Source organism: Furipterus horrens, unplaced genomic scaffold (genome assembly GCF_987537825.1).
Source record: "Furipterus horrens unplaced genomic scaffold, mFurHor1.1.pri manual_scaffold_10, whole genome shotgun sequence".
NCBI lineage: Eukaryota > Metazoa > Chordata > Mammalia > Chiroptera > Furipteridae > Furipterus > Furipterus horrens.
The window spans coordinates 67,009,811-67,026,253 of record NW_028327180.1 but is presented as its reverse complement, the minus strand read 5'-3'; the positions used below and the strand labels follow the sequence as shown (position 1 = coordinate 67,026,253).

The 16,443-nt window shown below is 36.7% G+C and overlaps 1 protein-coding gene across 2 annotated transcripts in view; it reads left to right on the top strand.

The window, feature by feature from the left end:
- The window catches only part of KIF3A (kinesin family member 3A), a 44,854-nt gene extending 30,777 nt beyond the window's left edge, over positions 1-14,077 (top strand). For both annotated transcript variants that reach the window (XM_090288045.1, XM_090288044.1), the window contains 8 exons: positions 7,757-7,913; positions 8,310-8,490; positions 8,687-8,797; positions 9,143-9,268; positions 11,023-11,076; positions 11,403-11,471; positions 12,023-12,147; positions 13,970-14,077. In XM_090288045.1, coding sequence (XP_090144171.1) covers positions 7,757-7,913; positions 8,310-8,490; positions 8,687-8,797; positions 9,143-9,268; positions 11,023-11,076; positions 11,403-11,471; positions 12,023-12,147; positions 13,970-14,018 — 872 coding nt within the window. In that variant the 3' untranslated portion in view covers positions 14,019-14,077. The remainder of the gene's footprint in view (positions 1-7,756; positions 7,914-8,309; positions 8,491-8,686; positions 8,798-9,142; positions 9,269-11,022; positions 11,077-11,402; positions 11,472-12,022; positions 12,148-13,969) is intronic.
- Positions 14,078-16,443: the final 2,366 nt, after the last annotated feature.

Genomic DNA, 16,443 nt, shown 5'->3' with positions numbered 1-16,443 from the left:
CTTTTTAAAGAGCTTCCTTTTTTCCTAAATTGTTGTTTTTTAAAATTTATTTCAGTTTTCATTCAGGAAGATATTAGGAACATTTTTATTTTCAATGCTCTTTTTAGGGGAACAATTCAGAAATATTAGATCTGCTAGACCTAATTAACAACATAGACAAAATAAATACATCACTAGAACTAGATGGGATAATTGTTTTTTCCTAAATTCTTAAAGGCCTGTTAAGCCAAATTTTAGAAATACAAATATAAATGATTTCACAGTCAAGCATTATTTTCCTTTTTTTTTAAGTATATTTTATTGATTATATTGTTACAATAGTTCCAATTTTTTCCCCTTTGCTCCCCTCCACCCAGCACCACCCCTCCCCCAACAATCCCCTCCCCCAACAATCCCACCCCCAAGTCCATGCCCATGGGTCGTACATACAAGCTCTCCTGCCTCACCCTTTCATATATTCTTCTTCTTTTTCCTTAAATAAATAATTAATTATTTTAACAATAATAACAATCCCTCCCTCTCAGACTTAAGACCCTTTATAATCTTATAAAGCACAATGGGCGAAGGTCTCTAGCTCCACTAGCTGCTTCAAGCTGGACATGGTCGTCGTCCTACCTACCCTTGGGTCCAGAAATCCCTAATAAGAGTGGGGGTGTGGAGGGGACGGTGGCCTTCCCACATGGGGAAGGATCGTGCAGACTCCAGGTCAGTTGGCTGTCCCCAGATAACGGCGTGCTTGGTTTAACAGGCTGGCATCCTTGTTGTGTTCTGGGGGCTACAGATTTGGCAACAGGGTTAAAAGACATCATTCAGTTCATAACCACTAGATGACAAAAGGCAGGGATTAATTTTTCAATGTCCCACATTAGGGAAAAAAAGGGCTTCTTTGGAGGAAGGTGTGCCAGGCACATCACACATGTCCAAAACCCTTTTGCCCATTATACTTAGTTTGGGCTGAGGGAAATATTTTAGGTTCCCCCCCACCCCCCCTCAGACCTCTGGGCCCTTTCTGTCCAAACTGTTAGAATAGAAAAGAGAAACCAGTTTTAAAGTGAAGTCCACAGACTACCCCATACTTCACCAACCCAGCCACTTAGTTCAGCCAAACCGTTGAGTCTCAGGAGGCAGCACTACAGACAGGATTAAGTGAGGCCTGTAGGTACAATCACTCAGGTAATGAGATTGTAGGCTTATGCCCTTTGAAAACAGAAAACACATGTTAATTTATGTAACATAACCCACATACAAGTCTCTAAATCTGTAGGACTGTCTTATCGGAAAGACATCCAGTTGCAAGGCATTTGACATTCTTCTTGCCTGTAAATTAAGCATCTTTGATAATGCCACAGACATAGTTTAACTTTCAAATGAAAACGAACTTTAAATGAAACTTTAAAGACGCTTAGCTGCACTACTTTATAGTCTACCACTGAGCATTGTGATTTTCCTTGAATCGCGATTTTTCTCCCTAAGATTACCCTCCTTGTCCTTAAAGGGACTGCATTAAGTCCATTTTTAATTTATCCTGTTCATTTGCATAAACACAACAAGAGCAGCAAATGATCACTTATGATCTTTAGTTCTGCTTTGCTGGAACTTACGCAAGGAACATTTAGGGTAGGCACAGAAGCAGAACCACATACCTGCATTTAGGGTAGGCACAGAAGCAGAACCACATACCTGGCATTCAGCCTTGCCTGTAAACACCTGTCTTTTCCAAGTCCTTCTGGTTTTCCATTGTGCCTTAAGGTCCCATCTAGCCATCTTTCAGGAAAACAACCTTCATTCCTTCCCTGGAAAGATCGCCATGGACCGCGCATCCATCCAAAGTACCAGGCCTTTTATCTCGTGGACTTTTATTACCTTTGAAAGTCAATCCCAGTTCATCAGGGCTTTTTGGTAATAACCAAAGCCCAAGCATGTCTCCTTTAGGCATGACATTCCAGTCAAAGTCTTAGTTAAAAAAAACAAAAAAAAAACAAAAAAAAAAACCTCTGTTAACAACTGGTCTTATTAGTTTTATGCAAAGAAACTTATGTCCTTACTTGTTAAGAATGCCAAACTCTGGAGGGATCAGATAAGGAGAAAAATATACAGTGTGAAGGAAAATCCTTGTCCTTCTAATATTCACTCAACTTGCATTTCTATTCTTTATATTTTCATTTTTTTCCCCCAGTAAAATTTTTGTTTGTTTTACCATTACAGTTGTCCCACTTTTTTCCCCCTCTTGCTTCCCTGCACCCTCCCACCCTTCTCCCACATTCAGTCCCCACCCAGCTGTCCATGTCCATGGGTCATTTATACATGTTCTTTGACTAGACCCTTGCCCTTCTTACCCCCTTCTCTCTCTCCCATCTCCCTCTTTGTTACTGTTTGTTTATTCCTTGTTTACATACCTCTGGTTCAATTTTGCTCATTTGTTTTTGTCGTTCATTAGTTTCCTGTAATAGTTGATAGCATAAGGTATTTTTCTTTTGTTGCCTGGCTTACTTTGCTAAGCATAAATCTCTAGTTCCAACCATGTTGTTGCAAATGGTAGAAGTTCCTTCTTTCTTTCAGTACTTATTCATTGTCATTTTCCCCCTTTGTACTCATGTTCCTCTCTGTCTCTCTCTGTTTCTTCATCTTCTTAAAGCAGACCCTTTAGCATCTCTTGCAATGCTGGTTTGGTGGAGATGTATTCTTTTAGCCTTCTTTTGTCTTGGAAACTCCTTATTTCACCTTCCATTTTGAAGGAGAGCCTTGCTGGGTAGAGTATTCTTGGTTGTAGGCCTTTGTTTTTCATTGCTTGGAATATTTTTTGCCATTCCCTTCTGGCTTGTAGTGTTTCTGCTGAGAAATCTGATGAAAGCCTTATTGGAGCTCCCTTGTATGTTATGAGTTGTTTCTCTCTTGCTGCTTTTAGGATTCTCTTTGTCTTTGAATGTTGCCATTTTAATTATGATGTGTCTTGAAGTGGGCCTGTTGGGGTTCATCTTCATTGGGACCCTCTGTGCTTCCTGGACTTGCGTGACTCTTTCTCTCCTCATGTTAGGGAAGTTTTCTGTCATTAGTTTTTCAAAGAGGTTTTCTATCCCTTGTCTTCTTCTCTTTCTGGAATTCCTATGATATGGATATTATTATGTTTCATGTTGTCCTGCAGCTGTCTTAGAGCCTCTTCAGTCTTGTTCAGTCTTTTTTCATTTTGTTGCACCGTCTGGGAGTTTTTGTCTAAGTTGTCCTCCAGCTCGCTGATCCGATCTTCTGCTTCCTCTAGCCTGCTTTTAATTCCTTCTACTGTGTTCTTCAATTCAGAGATCGTATTCTTCATTTTCTCCTGGCTCTTATTGATAGCTTCCATGTCCTTTTTTATGCTGGTGTAATTCTCAGTAAGTTCCTTGTAGTCTTTCTGGAGTTCCTTGTAGTTTCTGCTGAGCTCATTGAGCTTCTCCATAACCCATGCTTTCAATTCCATATCTGATAGTTGGCTCCTCTCTATAATTTAGCACTCTTTCTGGGGATTCTACCTTTCCTTTCGATGGGGGGTTGTTTCTCTGTCTCCCCATTTTTGTGACTCCTATTGTTTGTTGGTGCTTATTAGAATGATCTGCACTTCCTGGATCTGCCCCGGGTGGCGTCAGATCCTGTACCAGTCTGGGCCTAGGCAGCCTGTTGGAGGCTTCCAGGGATCCACTGCCTTTGTCTGTCTCCTTTAGTTGTTAATCTCTTTAATCTGTGATTAGCTGTCAGGCTTAAGGACCGTGGGTGTGGCAGCTTAATTCCTGTAGGCAGGGCCTTTGCTTCCCCTCAGGCTGACGCCACTTGGAGGGAAATGGTCTGCCTGCAGTGTGGGGATGAGTCAGCACTGGGACCCCGTGGGCTGCTCCCCCAGTTCTCCCCTCAAAGCCACCACACCAAACTCTCCCCAAGCGTCTCCAGTCCTCTCTGCTTTCCCTCTGCTTGATCCCAGGGTAAGTGGGGCCAAAATATTTTCGTATGTGATCTGCTTAAGAGTTCTTTTTCTCCAGGTGTTTCTCTCCGGCTAGCAAGAAACACTGTGGCTTTTCGCTTTTCTCAGCTGGATACTATTTTACTTTCCACTCTGTTGCTGTAGGCTGGGAAGCCCAGCTGGGGGTTTAGACCCTGCCCTTCTCAGGGAGAATCCCGGCTGCTGAGCTGTTTCTCAGTCCCTTCGGCTGCCACCCGTGTGAGCCCAGCCAGCCCTTCCGCGTCTCCGCACTCCCTACCGGTCACGTTGTGATGTAGCGGCCTTTCCTGTCTCTCCGTGGTTGTAAGACTTCTCTCCAGCTGGTGTTCGGTTGGTTATTCCAGATGATTTCTCCAAAATTAAGTTGTAAATCCAGACTAGTTCTGGGAGGAGGTTAGTATAGCTTCCACTTACTCCTCCGCCATCTTGTCCCCCCCCCTTTTTTTTTAAGTGAGGAATCAGGTTACTTATGCCCAATGGGTGCTCATGTAGTGATAAGGAAATTAATTCAGTTAACTTCCCTGAAAGCCTTCTTTTTCACTTTACCTTGCCAAAGTTCCCCTTCACAGTTTTGGATAGAGCACATGGCACAGGGCAATTAGAAATATTGCCACTCCAGTTTGGCTTAATTAAATACTCTATGATATTAACATTTTACAAATTTTTTATCTAGAAATTTGTGCTGAATTCTTCATGCAGTATTAGAAGCAGCATTTTTTCTTTCTTTTTTTTTTTGTTTTGGTTGGCTTTGCTGATTAAGATTTTTTTCTTTTAAAGAGTTTGTTTTTAGAGAGAAAGCAAGGGAAGGAGAAAGGGAGAGAGAGAAACATTAATGTGTGGTTGTCTCTTGCACACCCCCAACTGGAACCTGGCCCGCAACCCAGGCATGTGCCCTGACTGGGAATCGAACCAGTGACCCTTTGGTTTGCAGGCCAGTGCTCAATCCATTGAGCCACACCAGCCAGGTCTGATTAAGATTTTTTTAAAAATCAATGTAAAAGTGACTTTAGTGATCTCTCACTTTTAAATGCCTGGTTAGGAGAGTTGCTACATACCTACATTTAGCTTAAAATATTATTTGGGGAGAAATAGAATTTACTAGAGTAATTCTGATAATAACATATTACTGAAATATTAGACTTATGAAACTGAACCTATTTATATATGCATGGTTATTTTTTTTTAAGATTTTATTTATTGTTAGAGAGAGGGGAAGAGAGGGATAAAGAGAGGGAGAGAAACATTGATGCGTGAGAGATACATTGATCTGTTGCTACTCACATGCCCCCAGCTGGGAACCTGGCCCACAACACAGGCATGAGCTCTGAACGGGAATCGAACCAGCAACATTTCAGTTTGTGGGGTGACGGCCAGCCCACTGAGCCACTCCGGTCAGAGCTTCATGGTCATTTTTATGAAAATATTCCAAGAGCACAATAAGTTCTTTGTTGACAAAATATCAGTTTGAAAATATTGCCTGAATGGTTTTAAATAAATAATGCAATTTAAGCATAGTAATTCATCAATAGACATGTGCTTTTATATTTCTGCATATAAATATTTTTTACTGCCTCATAATGTGTTTGTAACTGTTAACTAAATAATTAGAAGCCTAGAAGCCTAAAAAATTAATGTACATATATTGATCAGATCATTTCTTCTATACCATTAGTATCCATGTCTTCATACATAGTTTTTTTGTCTTAACGTATTTGCCTTTTTAAAAATTTTTTTAATTCTGAGATGGAAAGGAAGCTATAATTTATTATGCATACACTTACTTTATAATTGAACTTACACTTTTCCCCTTCAAAATTCTAAGAAATAGTACTACCAATGGGAAATTCTTTATCTTTTAATAGTATAATTCAGAACATTAAATACAGGTAACAAAGAAGCCAACAGAATCAGGTCTTTCGGAATGCAATGAATCACACCACACCAGAGCATGAATTTGGATCAGTGCTTTTATTTATTCTTTTTATTTAACTTATTTGTTTAATGGCTTAAGTTTGCTTTGGGCTTATACTTCTATAGAAATGAAAGGTACTATATTTTAAACCCTTGGGTTTTTAAATATAATTTTATCCTAAAGAATTAAAGCCTATGCATGATTCTTTGCCTCATGGTTCCCGAAAGAATATATTCAGATATATACTCATATATCTTCATTAACATTATTTTTTAGTTCTCTTTCTGTAGTAGCAGGAGGGATTAGCTTTTGGGTGGAGACATTAACAATTTAAAGTCTTCTGCTTTACACTCTTCTGTGGTCCTTTGGGAAGGAAGTTTAGAAAGACAGAAAGCTCTCAGGAGAGCCTCAGACCAATTCTACGGAAAGTTTGATTGTTTTTCTGCAGGAAAGTATGTTTCAAAGAAATGGTATTACCAGAAATGAATGATCTTTCATTCAGTTTCACAACCAGTTTAATATACTAGTTTTTCTTTTCTTCTTTTTGATTTTTCACTTTAGTTTCATGACTTGAAAATTTAGTCAATAAATTTTATTGAATACTGTTTATAACAATGTAACACTTTTATTTACACTATTATTTGTATATAAAACACTCTACTTACTAGACATTATAATCAAAATAATCATTTGGAAGCTGTATTTCCAGCTTGATTATTTAGTAGTATTTTTACTTATATTTGACACATGTCATATTTAATCTGACTTAGAGAGATTTAGGATCCTGCATTTGACATAATGAGTTATTTTGGTTTTTTGTTTAAAATATGCATGACATATTCTTGTATATTTTGTTTCCTAATGTATATTCTTTGGACAACTGGTATTTAAATATGTAGGCTGAAGGATTGAGAGATAGAAATGAATTATCAGTCTCACTATGTGACTTCACTTTAGTGTAGTTTACTTGGTTTTATCCATCTAAACCTGATTTATTAACATAAGAAGTGTTAAAGTTTGTTTTTCAGTACTTTCTCAATGGTCATTCTGAAGAAAACTTACAGAAAGACTTCCTAAATTCTAGCAGTAATTGGTTTTTTCTGGTTTTTTATCTTTTAAGTTTTTACTATGGACATTTTTAATCATACATGAAAGCAGACAATAAATAATGACACTCCATAAATAAATAAATAAATAAATAAATAAATAAATAAAATATGTCATGATAGCTCAGCAACTATAAAGTTCCTGATCAATTACTGTGCAACTGTTACATAATTAGTATGGAATTTTTTCCTTTAAAAGTATATTATGAAATAAAATAATTTCCAGTGATTTTATTTAACACAAATTTTATAAACTCTGAAGATATATATCAAAAACTAGCTATAAGTTCTGTGTGATACTTTTATCTGTTCATTTTATATCTATATGTGACTTTTACTTATTCCCTTATTTTAATAAATTTTGGGGAGGTACTTTGAGAAACCACTTGAGTTTTGTACCTGGTAATCAGAAAAAAGTAACTTAATAGTCATATTGTTTTTTTGACCACCTACGTTATTTGGGGATGCACAGATTTTTCGTTTTTTGTTTTGGGCTTTACTGTTAATCTTCCTTTGTCTTTTTCTTCTGCTCATCTGTTTTGCTTCTCTTTTAGTTTTGCCCTTAGAAATCATTGCACAATTGGAAAAGTTTGAATTTAGCAATCAGCTTTAAAGTTCTTCTAGAAATATAAAATATTTATTTGATTTCCTTAAAATGTTAAAATTTAATTTTGTGTTATGGAGGAATGTATCTTTTCTAAAAATTAAAAGACTATCCGAATCTGAAACATCAACTCTAAAGTGATTGTTGTAATTAAATGACTCAAATAGGTAAAAAGAAAGTTTCCCCAGATAAGATGGTTGAAATGCAAGCAAAGATTGATGAAGAGAGAAAAGCACTTGAAACTAAACTTGACATGGAAGAAGAAGAAAGAAATAAGGCTAGAGCTGAATTAGAGAAACGAGAAAAAGATCTTCTTAAGGCCCAGTGAGTATTACTGAATTGATATGGATTTGTGATTTAAATTTCTGGTACTTTTCATAGGATGTATAAACAAGAAAATTGAATAGTAATTAAATCTTGATTTTTGTCTTCAGATTAGCTGTTTTTGGATAGAAGCGCTCATTGTATATATTGTATTTCTGAAACTTACATCTATTTTGATTAATTCCTTTCTATGTGGAAGAAAAAAACTAACAGTGAATTTGAATTAGTTATAGATCAAATCATAAATTAATGAACCTGGTGGTATTATTTGATAGAGATGTTACATAATTCTTATTTTGAAATTTTGCATCCTAATTCTTATCAAATTTTGGTAAATGATATTGGTAGAATAGTAGGTAATTGATGGATATAGAGTATTTCCATTTCAATCAACAGACAAGAGCATCAGTCTTTGCTGGAGAAATTATCTGCACTGGAGAAGAAGGTAATTGTAGGTGGTGTTGATTTGTTGGCAAAAGCTGAGGAACAAGAAAAGCTTCTTGAGGAATCTAATATGGAACTTGAAGAAAGGAGGAAAAGAGCAGAGCAACTTCGCAGAGAACTGGAGGAGAAGGAGGTAATGTGACTTTTTGGTTTTGGTTGACATGTTTCTACTGAAAAGCTAAATATCTATAATTTTAATATTATTTAATATTAAAGCAGATATATAGGTTGTTTTGAAGATAATGGTTACTAAACATTTATATTATTTGTTAAAGAAATTTGTGATTTAATGAAGAAATTATTCTGACACTTATCAATTTCTGTCATAGCAAGAACGCTTGGATATTGAAGAAAAATATACCAGTTTGCAAGAGGAAGCACAGGGCAAGACCAAGAAATTGAAGAAAGTTTGGACTATGCTGATGGCTGCGAAGTCAGAGGTTGGTCTCTTAGGACTTACTAAAGTAGTTCTGAATTTTTTATAAAAGAATTTCTTTGAGTAAATATGATTAAGAATCCTAAAGGAATCATAATACATACTTACAATTTTAAAGAAATAAAATTTTCTCCTTTAAGTGAAATTTTTAATTTTAGCTATTAAACAAAATTTCCAAACTTAACTAATAATGTGGAAAAGACGGTGCTAAGTGGCATCTGTCCATTGTTTTTTGTGAAAGAACTGTATGCTCTTCCAGGGATTCTTAGATCAGTGCCCTGTGTCTGAGTGGACTGCTTTCTATTTTAAATCTTGTTTGTCTTTAATATTTGCATTGATTTTCTCGTAGATGGCTGATCTCCAACAGGAACACCAGAGGGAAATAGAAGGCTTACTGGAGAACATTCGACAACTTAGCCGGGAGCTCCGACTTCAGATGCTTATTATTGATAACTTTATACCTCAGGATTATCAGGTAAGAGGGAAGTGCTCTCATCTAGATATTGGGTCATTTGGCTGGGGTTAAGGAATAAAGAAGTATAATTTGTCATTTAATTGGTGGTAGATATTTACATTTCAGTTGTCGATGATAAAATTTTCTTGAACTAATGCCATAACATTTCACTTCAGCTGTCAACTTTTTTAAATACATAATTCTGTTTGAATATCTAAGTATCTAAATAAGAATGTCTCAGCTCTTTAGAGAAATCTGGATTCGTGTACTGCAGGCAGGTCCTCAAATAACATCGTGTTGGTCATTGTGGTTTCATTATATCATTGATGAGGGAAAAAAATTGATTCCCAGCTGGGGTCAACTGTCTGTGTGGAGCTGGTACGTTCTCCTCAGGTCTGTGTGGGTTTTCTCGGGGTCCTCAGGTTTCCTCCCACATCCAAAGACATGCACATGAGGTGAAATAGCATGTCTACATCGTCCTGGTCTGTGATAGAGGGGGTGGGAGGGGCAGAGAGAGAGAGAGAGAAAGAGAGAGTTAGTGTGTGGGGGGGGGGGTGGGGGGGATGACTGTGGTTGAAGGGCATCCTGTCCAGGACCGATTCCATCTTGCACTCCCAGCTGCCTGGACAAGCTCTGGCCTCCCGTGAATGTCTTTCCCTGATTATTTTCCCCTCAATGAGATAAGCAGGTTGGAAAATCATCACCTTAATCTTTCTTAATGTCTGTATATCTTACATTTATTTCATTGTTTAGTATTAGTAGTTTGGGGTCTTTATTTAAAAGTTTGGTGATGTTTTTGACCAGAAATATAGAAACTTAACTCTTGTTTATATCAGTTGGCCTGTGATAAAATTGGTTTCATTACACATCATTTCACCTGAAGAACCTATCAGTGACAAATGAGGACTCGCTGTAATTGCAATCAGAACCAAGGTATAGGTGCTGTTATTCATTCAGCGTCCTTTATCCTATAACTAGAATAAGCAGAACTCCTGTCCTAACTTTTTCTCCCTGCTATGGGTGCCAATTATGTATGTGTGAGTAGGGTGGGTAAAATATGTGTAACATGGAATTTACAATTTTAAGTATTTTTAAGAGTATAGTTCACTGACATTAAGTATTTCACAATCTTGTACACCCATTACCATTGTCCATCTCCAGATGGATGCTGATTCTTAACACTAGTACAATACCATATAGTTCAAGAATCTCAGCCTCTATTTTTCTTTACTTAAAATGTTCATCTTTCCAGTACATTTTAGTAAACTTTTTAACATAATGATTTTCTAAAAAATTTACTTCGCATTTCTATACAGCAGTAAGACATTTGTCTACAATAAGCCTCAGGATTTTTTTCCTTTGGACATTAGGTGTACAGAATTGATCTTTGGTTCTTGGTATACTCCTTATTGATCCTTAGATGGCCTGCCTTGATTTATTTAGTTATTTTAGAGTGAACTTATCACCCCAAACAAAAGCTAGGACAATGACAGTAACCCACCTCCAATCCTTTTGCCTCTTCCAACTCAAAGTAACCTTCACCCAGAATCCAGTGTTCTTCATTTCCTTGCTTTATATTTTTTATAGTTTCATTGCATTTACATATAGTTCTTAAAAACATATATTTTTAAATTTATAAAAAGTGTATCATGCAATATATAATGTTTTGAGACAGATTTTCCCCTTAATTATAAAGATTGTAGTTTCATGAATATTTTCAGTATTTTAAATGTTATTAAATATTAAAAGTAGACTATCTTTGACTCTTTCAAAAGGAAATGATTGAAAACTATGTCCATTGGAATGAAGACATAGGAGAATGGCAGCTAGTGAGTATCACCTTCATCCTTTCATGAAATATGAGTTGTAGAGTACTTCCTGTAGACTAGGAATCTCTCTGGCTCCAGTGGGGGGACTGGTGGCCCAGACGCTAAATCAGATGACAATCAGAAGGGTGGAGAAGCTGGTTTTCTAATTACTGGTATTGGAGCACACAGACTGTTCAGTGGAAATGGCTGGGTCAGGGCTGCAGGACTGAATGGCCCTGGGACCCATTCTGTCCCAGCATTCATTAGCATCAGTGTATCTCACTTGCTAATTCACAGTATGCATTGCTAATTAAAACAATTCTCTTCTGCCTCTTTTCTTTTTTGAGAAATGTGTTGCCTACACAGGAAATAACATGAGGAAGCAGACTCCAATTCCTGATAAAAAAGAGAAAGATGTAAGAGTGCCTTTTTTTTTTTAAATTACAGCGTTTCTTTATGGGACTATGGGTCACTAAATTATGTTATCAGCATGCTATCTATTAATCAGCTGTGCTAAATGAGCAGGCTGCTCCTTTGGGAATAGAGGCTCCAGGAGGTGACTGTTTATGAGGGCGCTGCTCCCCCCCCCAGTGCCCCGCAGGCTGACTTCTGCCACAAGACCAGCGTGGAATCTCCTTGGACTCACCCTTTTCACCACCTTTCTGGGTCGTGGGGTTGTGGTTGGCGACTAGAATGTCCTTTTCAAAACTAGTCCTAGTCTGAGGTCCAGCAAGGGAAATACCAGCGTTAGGGAAGTCGGCAGCAGTTTTGCGTTACTCCTCAGGGATTTCCAGTGTCGGGGCTCACTTGCCAGCCCTTGCTGAATGTGGGTGACATAGATGGCGTCAGAGGTGTCCGTAGAAATTTGTCTGGTCTTGTCTCCCATGGCTTTTTTCTAGAGTTTATTCTGTATTTTCCCCGAATCTGGTTTAAATTCTTCCCTCTGGTGCTGGTTTCCTTTCCTTAGCCATTTGAGGTGGACCTTTCCCACGTGTATCTTGCCTACACGGAGGAGAGCCTGCGGCAGTCCTTGATGAAACTGGAGAGGCCACGGACTTCCAAGGGGAAAGCAAGGCCAAAGACAGGGAGAAGGTAAGGGCTGTCTTCACATCTAGTAAAATCAAGGCTGTGAGATATGCTAATTAGAAACATTTAAAAGAAATTTAGTTAAGATAAATATTTTGGCTGATACATTTAAATATCAAAGTTCTTAGGTAGTTATGATTTGAGTAAATAAAATCTTAGGTCTTTCAACTTCTTTAGCTGTCTTGAGTAATAGAATTTATTTGTGATGTATTTTGTTCTTTCTAAGTCATGTACTATCTTAATTCCTTAATTTTTATACTAATTCTTCTAGTGAGATGCTAATTAATTTGTCAGGTGAAATTCCCAACTATTGTATTCAGCTGATTCATTTTCTTCTATCATAAACATTGTCCCAAGAACTTTGATTTCCTCAGTCACCAGTTAAAGAAAACTTCGACCATCTTTCCCTCTCCTTTGGGTGCTGGTTTTGACTGTTGGGTAGGCTATATCATAACAGGATACAAGAGCCTGGAGCTTATTTCCTCTCTCTCTGCCCTACAGCAAGTACTGTTGAGCTTATTTAAACTGATTGAGGCTCCTTTGAGTATGAAACTTTTGAGTTACATGTAGGGCGAGGTTGTATGGGTTTAATGTTTTTGTGTTGCATAGCCTCATAGACATAACCTAACACTTATAAATTTGGGATAGTTGAACTCAGGGAGGAGGACTGAGTTGCATACTAAAAGTGCACAAATTTTACATCGTTAGCATCTAGGTGCCAGGGGTTAAAAACTCCTCTGACAGCAGAAGCAGCCATGCATATGATATTCCAGAATGAAGCATAGCAGTTCTAGGAAATATGAATCTCTCTAGATCTTTCACTTTTAATAGAAGTATTTTCCTCTTAACTTGGAAGTTAGTAGGAAAACTAACCGTGCACATGTTTTGATGAATGTTAAGACAGTTGACCTCAGCATAGGTGAAAAGTAGGCAGCGGTGGGGCCTGGGGCAAAGTGGAGAGTAATCTGTGTGAAGTGAGTGGCTGCTGCGATGCACCCTTCTTATTTCAAAGGAGAAGCCAGAAATCTAATTATTTACATGAGATCTCTACATTTTTAGTCACTTTTTAAATAACTATCTGGATCTAAAACAAACAAACAGACAATTTAATAAGTTATTTGAATACAATTTTCAGAATGCTCATTTAAAAATATTTACCTTTCTGGTTTACCAAAAAACGAAAATACATGTGAGCCAACCTTTTAGATAAACCCACCATCTCTGTGCACCAGAATTAACCTGCTGTATTAGGAATGCAATAGATGGTCAAAAACAGAGACAAATATACACAATAAATGGTTTACTGCTATTACACTACATGATAATGTTTAATGTGATGTTCCTCATTAGAAATGCATAGTTCAATGTGCTAAGCAAAATTGCAGTAAACACGGTACATTAATGTAGCATGTCCAGGACACGTGCATCTGTGATGTTGCTTCAGATGATGTGGTCTCTGATTTTCACTGAATAAACCTTCCCCTTTAGCCCATCCCGGAAGAGGTCATCAGGGGTTCAATCTGGCAGGCATGTGGCCCGCTTGGCCTGGCTGTGTGTTCTAGTCTGGGTTTGGGAGTCATCATCTACTCAGTCCCTCACTGCTCTGGGTAGGGGCGGAGTGCCATGCTCTTGCACCTACTCCAGGTGACCTTCACCTAGCCTGAACAGGTGGGCATGACTCGATCTCTTAACACGGTCAAACATGTCCAACTTCAGCCTATTTCTAGACTCTGTTGCCCCCTTGTTTTATCTACTATGTAATGTAAAGTGTCTGCATTTCAGTCTTTTAGGAAAGTCTTCATGTTTTCTTTTTCTCTTCTCCAAACAGAAAGCGTTCTGCAAAGCCTGAAACTGTAATTGACTCCTTACTTCAGTAAATGTTATGGACTTAAAGTCTCAATAAAAGTTAGTGATATCCTCATGCCTGGACAAAATATTTCATTAAAACTGAAGACTTGTGTAATTTCAAATAATGGAAGCTGTAAATCATGGAGTAAGACTAGAACTAGTAATTTGTCTGATAACTTTTAGTCTATACATGAGTTAATATATTGAAATTGCACAATTGGTAATTGTTCAAATATTCATATTACTCTTCAATTTATACAATACAGGGAAGTTGGGGGAGCAGCTCCTACTATAGAGAGTTGCAGTTTAAATGTATTCATAGATCTGCTGGTAATTTACTCAACTACTGTATATTTACATAACTGGATATTCAAAATAGAAAAATGTTTGTCCTGTTTTGCACACAGACAGCAGCAGTTCTAATTGTCCTGTGTTGTGCTGTTACAGATGAATGTATGGGCTGCTTAGCTAAGAAATGATTCGATCCTAGCATTCACCCGATCTGTTTGAATATGTTCTAATTTTTCTACTGTCATTTACTGCATTCTAAGTACTAGATGATCTGTAGAACATTTATAATTTGACAATCAATCTTTGGTAGTATACATGTTTGAAAAACAAAACTTGAAAATATGTTTCAGCTAGATCTCTCTTGAACTTTTTTGCCGTTTTGAGTTTAAGTCAAATACACTTTTTTTTGTCTGATTTCATATTCTCTTGAAAATTGAATTTGTACCTAATTAAAAAGGAGTCACAGTTGCAGAAAATTAAGAAGCTAAATACTGGTCACTAAACTTTGCCTATATGTGAGTATTTTTAAAATTTTGCTTTGAAGTGTGATTAATGGATGCTTTCCTTTAAGTTCTAAATTTTGATGAAAATTGCTGTGTATCTCCCAATTGAGAAAGTCTCCATTTTCCAGAAAACACAAAGCAAGAAAAATAGCTTTTAATTCTTTGCCTTTAAATTACTGTTTTGTTTTTTTCCTAAAAGAAAATATTCTTCCATTGAGAAATCCAGTTAGACCACCTTCCTCTAAAAATAAAAATAATTTTATAGTAAAACCAGTTGTAATAGATAGAATTGTGATTTTCTTGTTGGCTGCTTACAAAATTTTTATTATTTTTTTAATGTTCTGCTACACCTATACCAATTAATATATCTTTTGTGAATTTTAAAATAAATTAGTACTAAGTTAACATTATTTTAAGAAGTTGGGTGAAATACTGGTTTATCTTTGCAAAGCTGTATATAGAGTGGGGGTACGTGAAGGTGGTGTACTTGTGAGGTGGTAGTAAAAACGTGTTCATAAATTTAAAGTACATTCCGAAGGTGTGTACTGAATGTCCTGTGTAGGGTGCATATTCGGTAGTTGATACTAATTGCATTTAACTGGCAGCATTTTCTTTGTAATGTGTAAGATAGAAGTTTATAACTTTACTCTTTGAGGCACTGTTTACGTACTGTGAAGATTTGAGGTGACTTTGTGTCTTGTAAGAGCTTTGTGTGAGCAGAATGTCTTGGCAACAGTTAGATGCGCCTTTAACTCTGTTAGTAATTACTCTAGAGAAATCTTCTTTTTAAAAGTTCATGTTTCTGGCCTTTAACCATCCAGTTAATAAGAAAGGAATAACGTATACATTAAGCTCTAAAACACTACAGAAAACTTAAGTCAGTATGTTAGATTTTTTCCTATTCCACTCCACTGCAGTAACAGAGAAACCTATAAAAAGTCAAAGCATGGAGAAATTTTAAGCACAGGCTTCCTTAGCAGGTTTTTTTAAAGCATTTACATTAGAATTGATACACTTGATTATAGATATTGAGGCAGGCCTAAATAATCGTATGAAAACATGGGACACTGTACAGCTATTCATTTAGCTTCAGTCATAGAGTTCTGTGGTTTCTTCACATTTACTGTGTCTTTGTGCACAAATTAAATATTTTGTAACCTCAGTGTAAATTTCACATAAGAATATAGATGAGCAAACTTGCTCATTATATGAAATAATCAGATTTAAAGTGTCTCATACAAATAGGTCTTTGAATGGTAACTTTCTTTTTCTTTTAATTTAAAAAAATATTATTTATTAAAAGGAGGCTTAGTACAATGTTATTTGTGGTATATTCTTTAATATACTTTGTAATTATATATACTAATAGTTAGGATACCCCATTTTTGTTTAGATTCTCATCAAGCAGAAGAGTAATCAGGGGGAGGGGCTGCATCTCTGTGTTTGTCCTGCAAGTAGAATCCACTTGATAAGCTGTGTCATCTACTTTTCTAGGAAAAGGGGACCTTTATTTGCAGCAAGAAATTTAAGGTCACTTTGGGATGGGGGGTGATGTGCCACTTTATCTGTAACTTTTTAAAAAATTATGTTTTTTGGGTTGTTTCTGTGTTTTGTTCCTTTACAGTCTTTTAAAAATGTCTTTCCTCTTAAATCTTAGGGC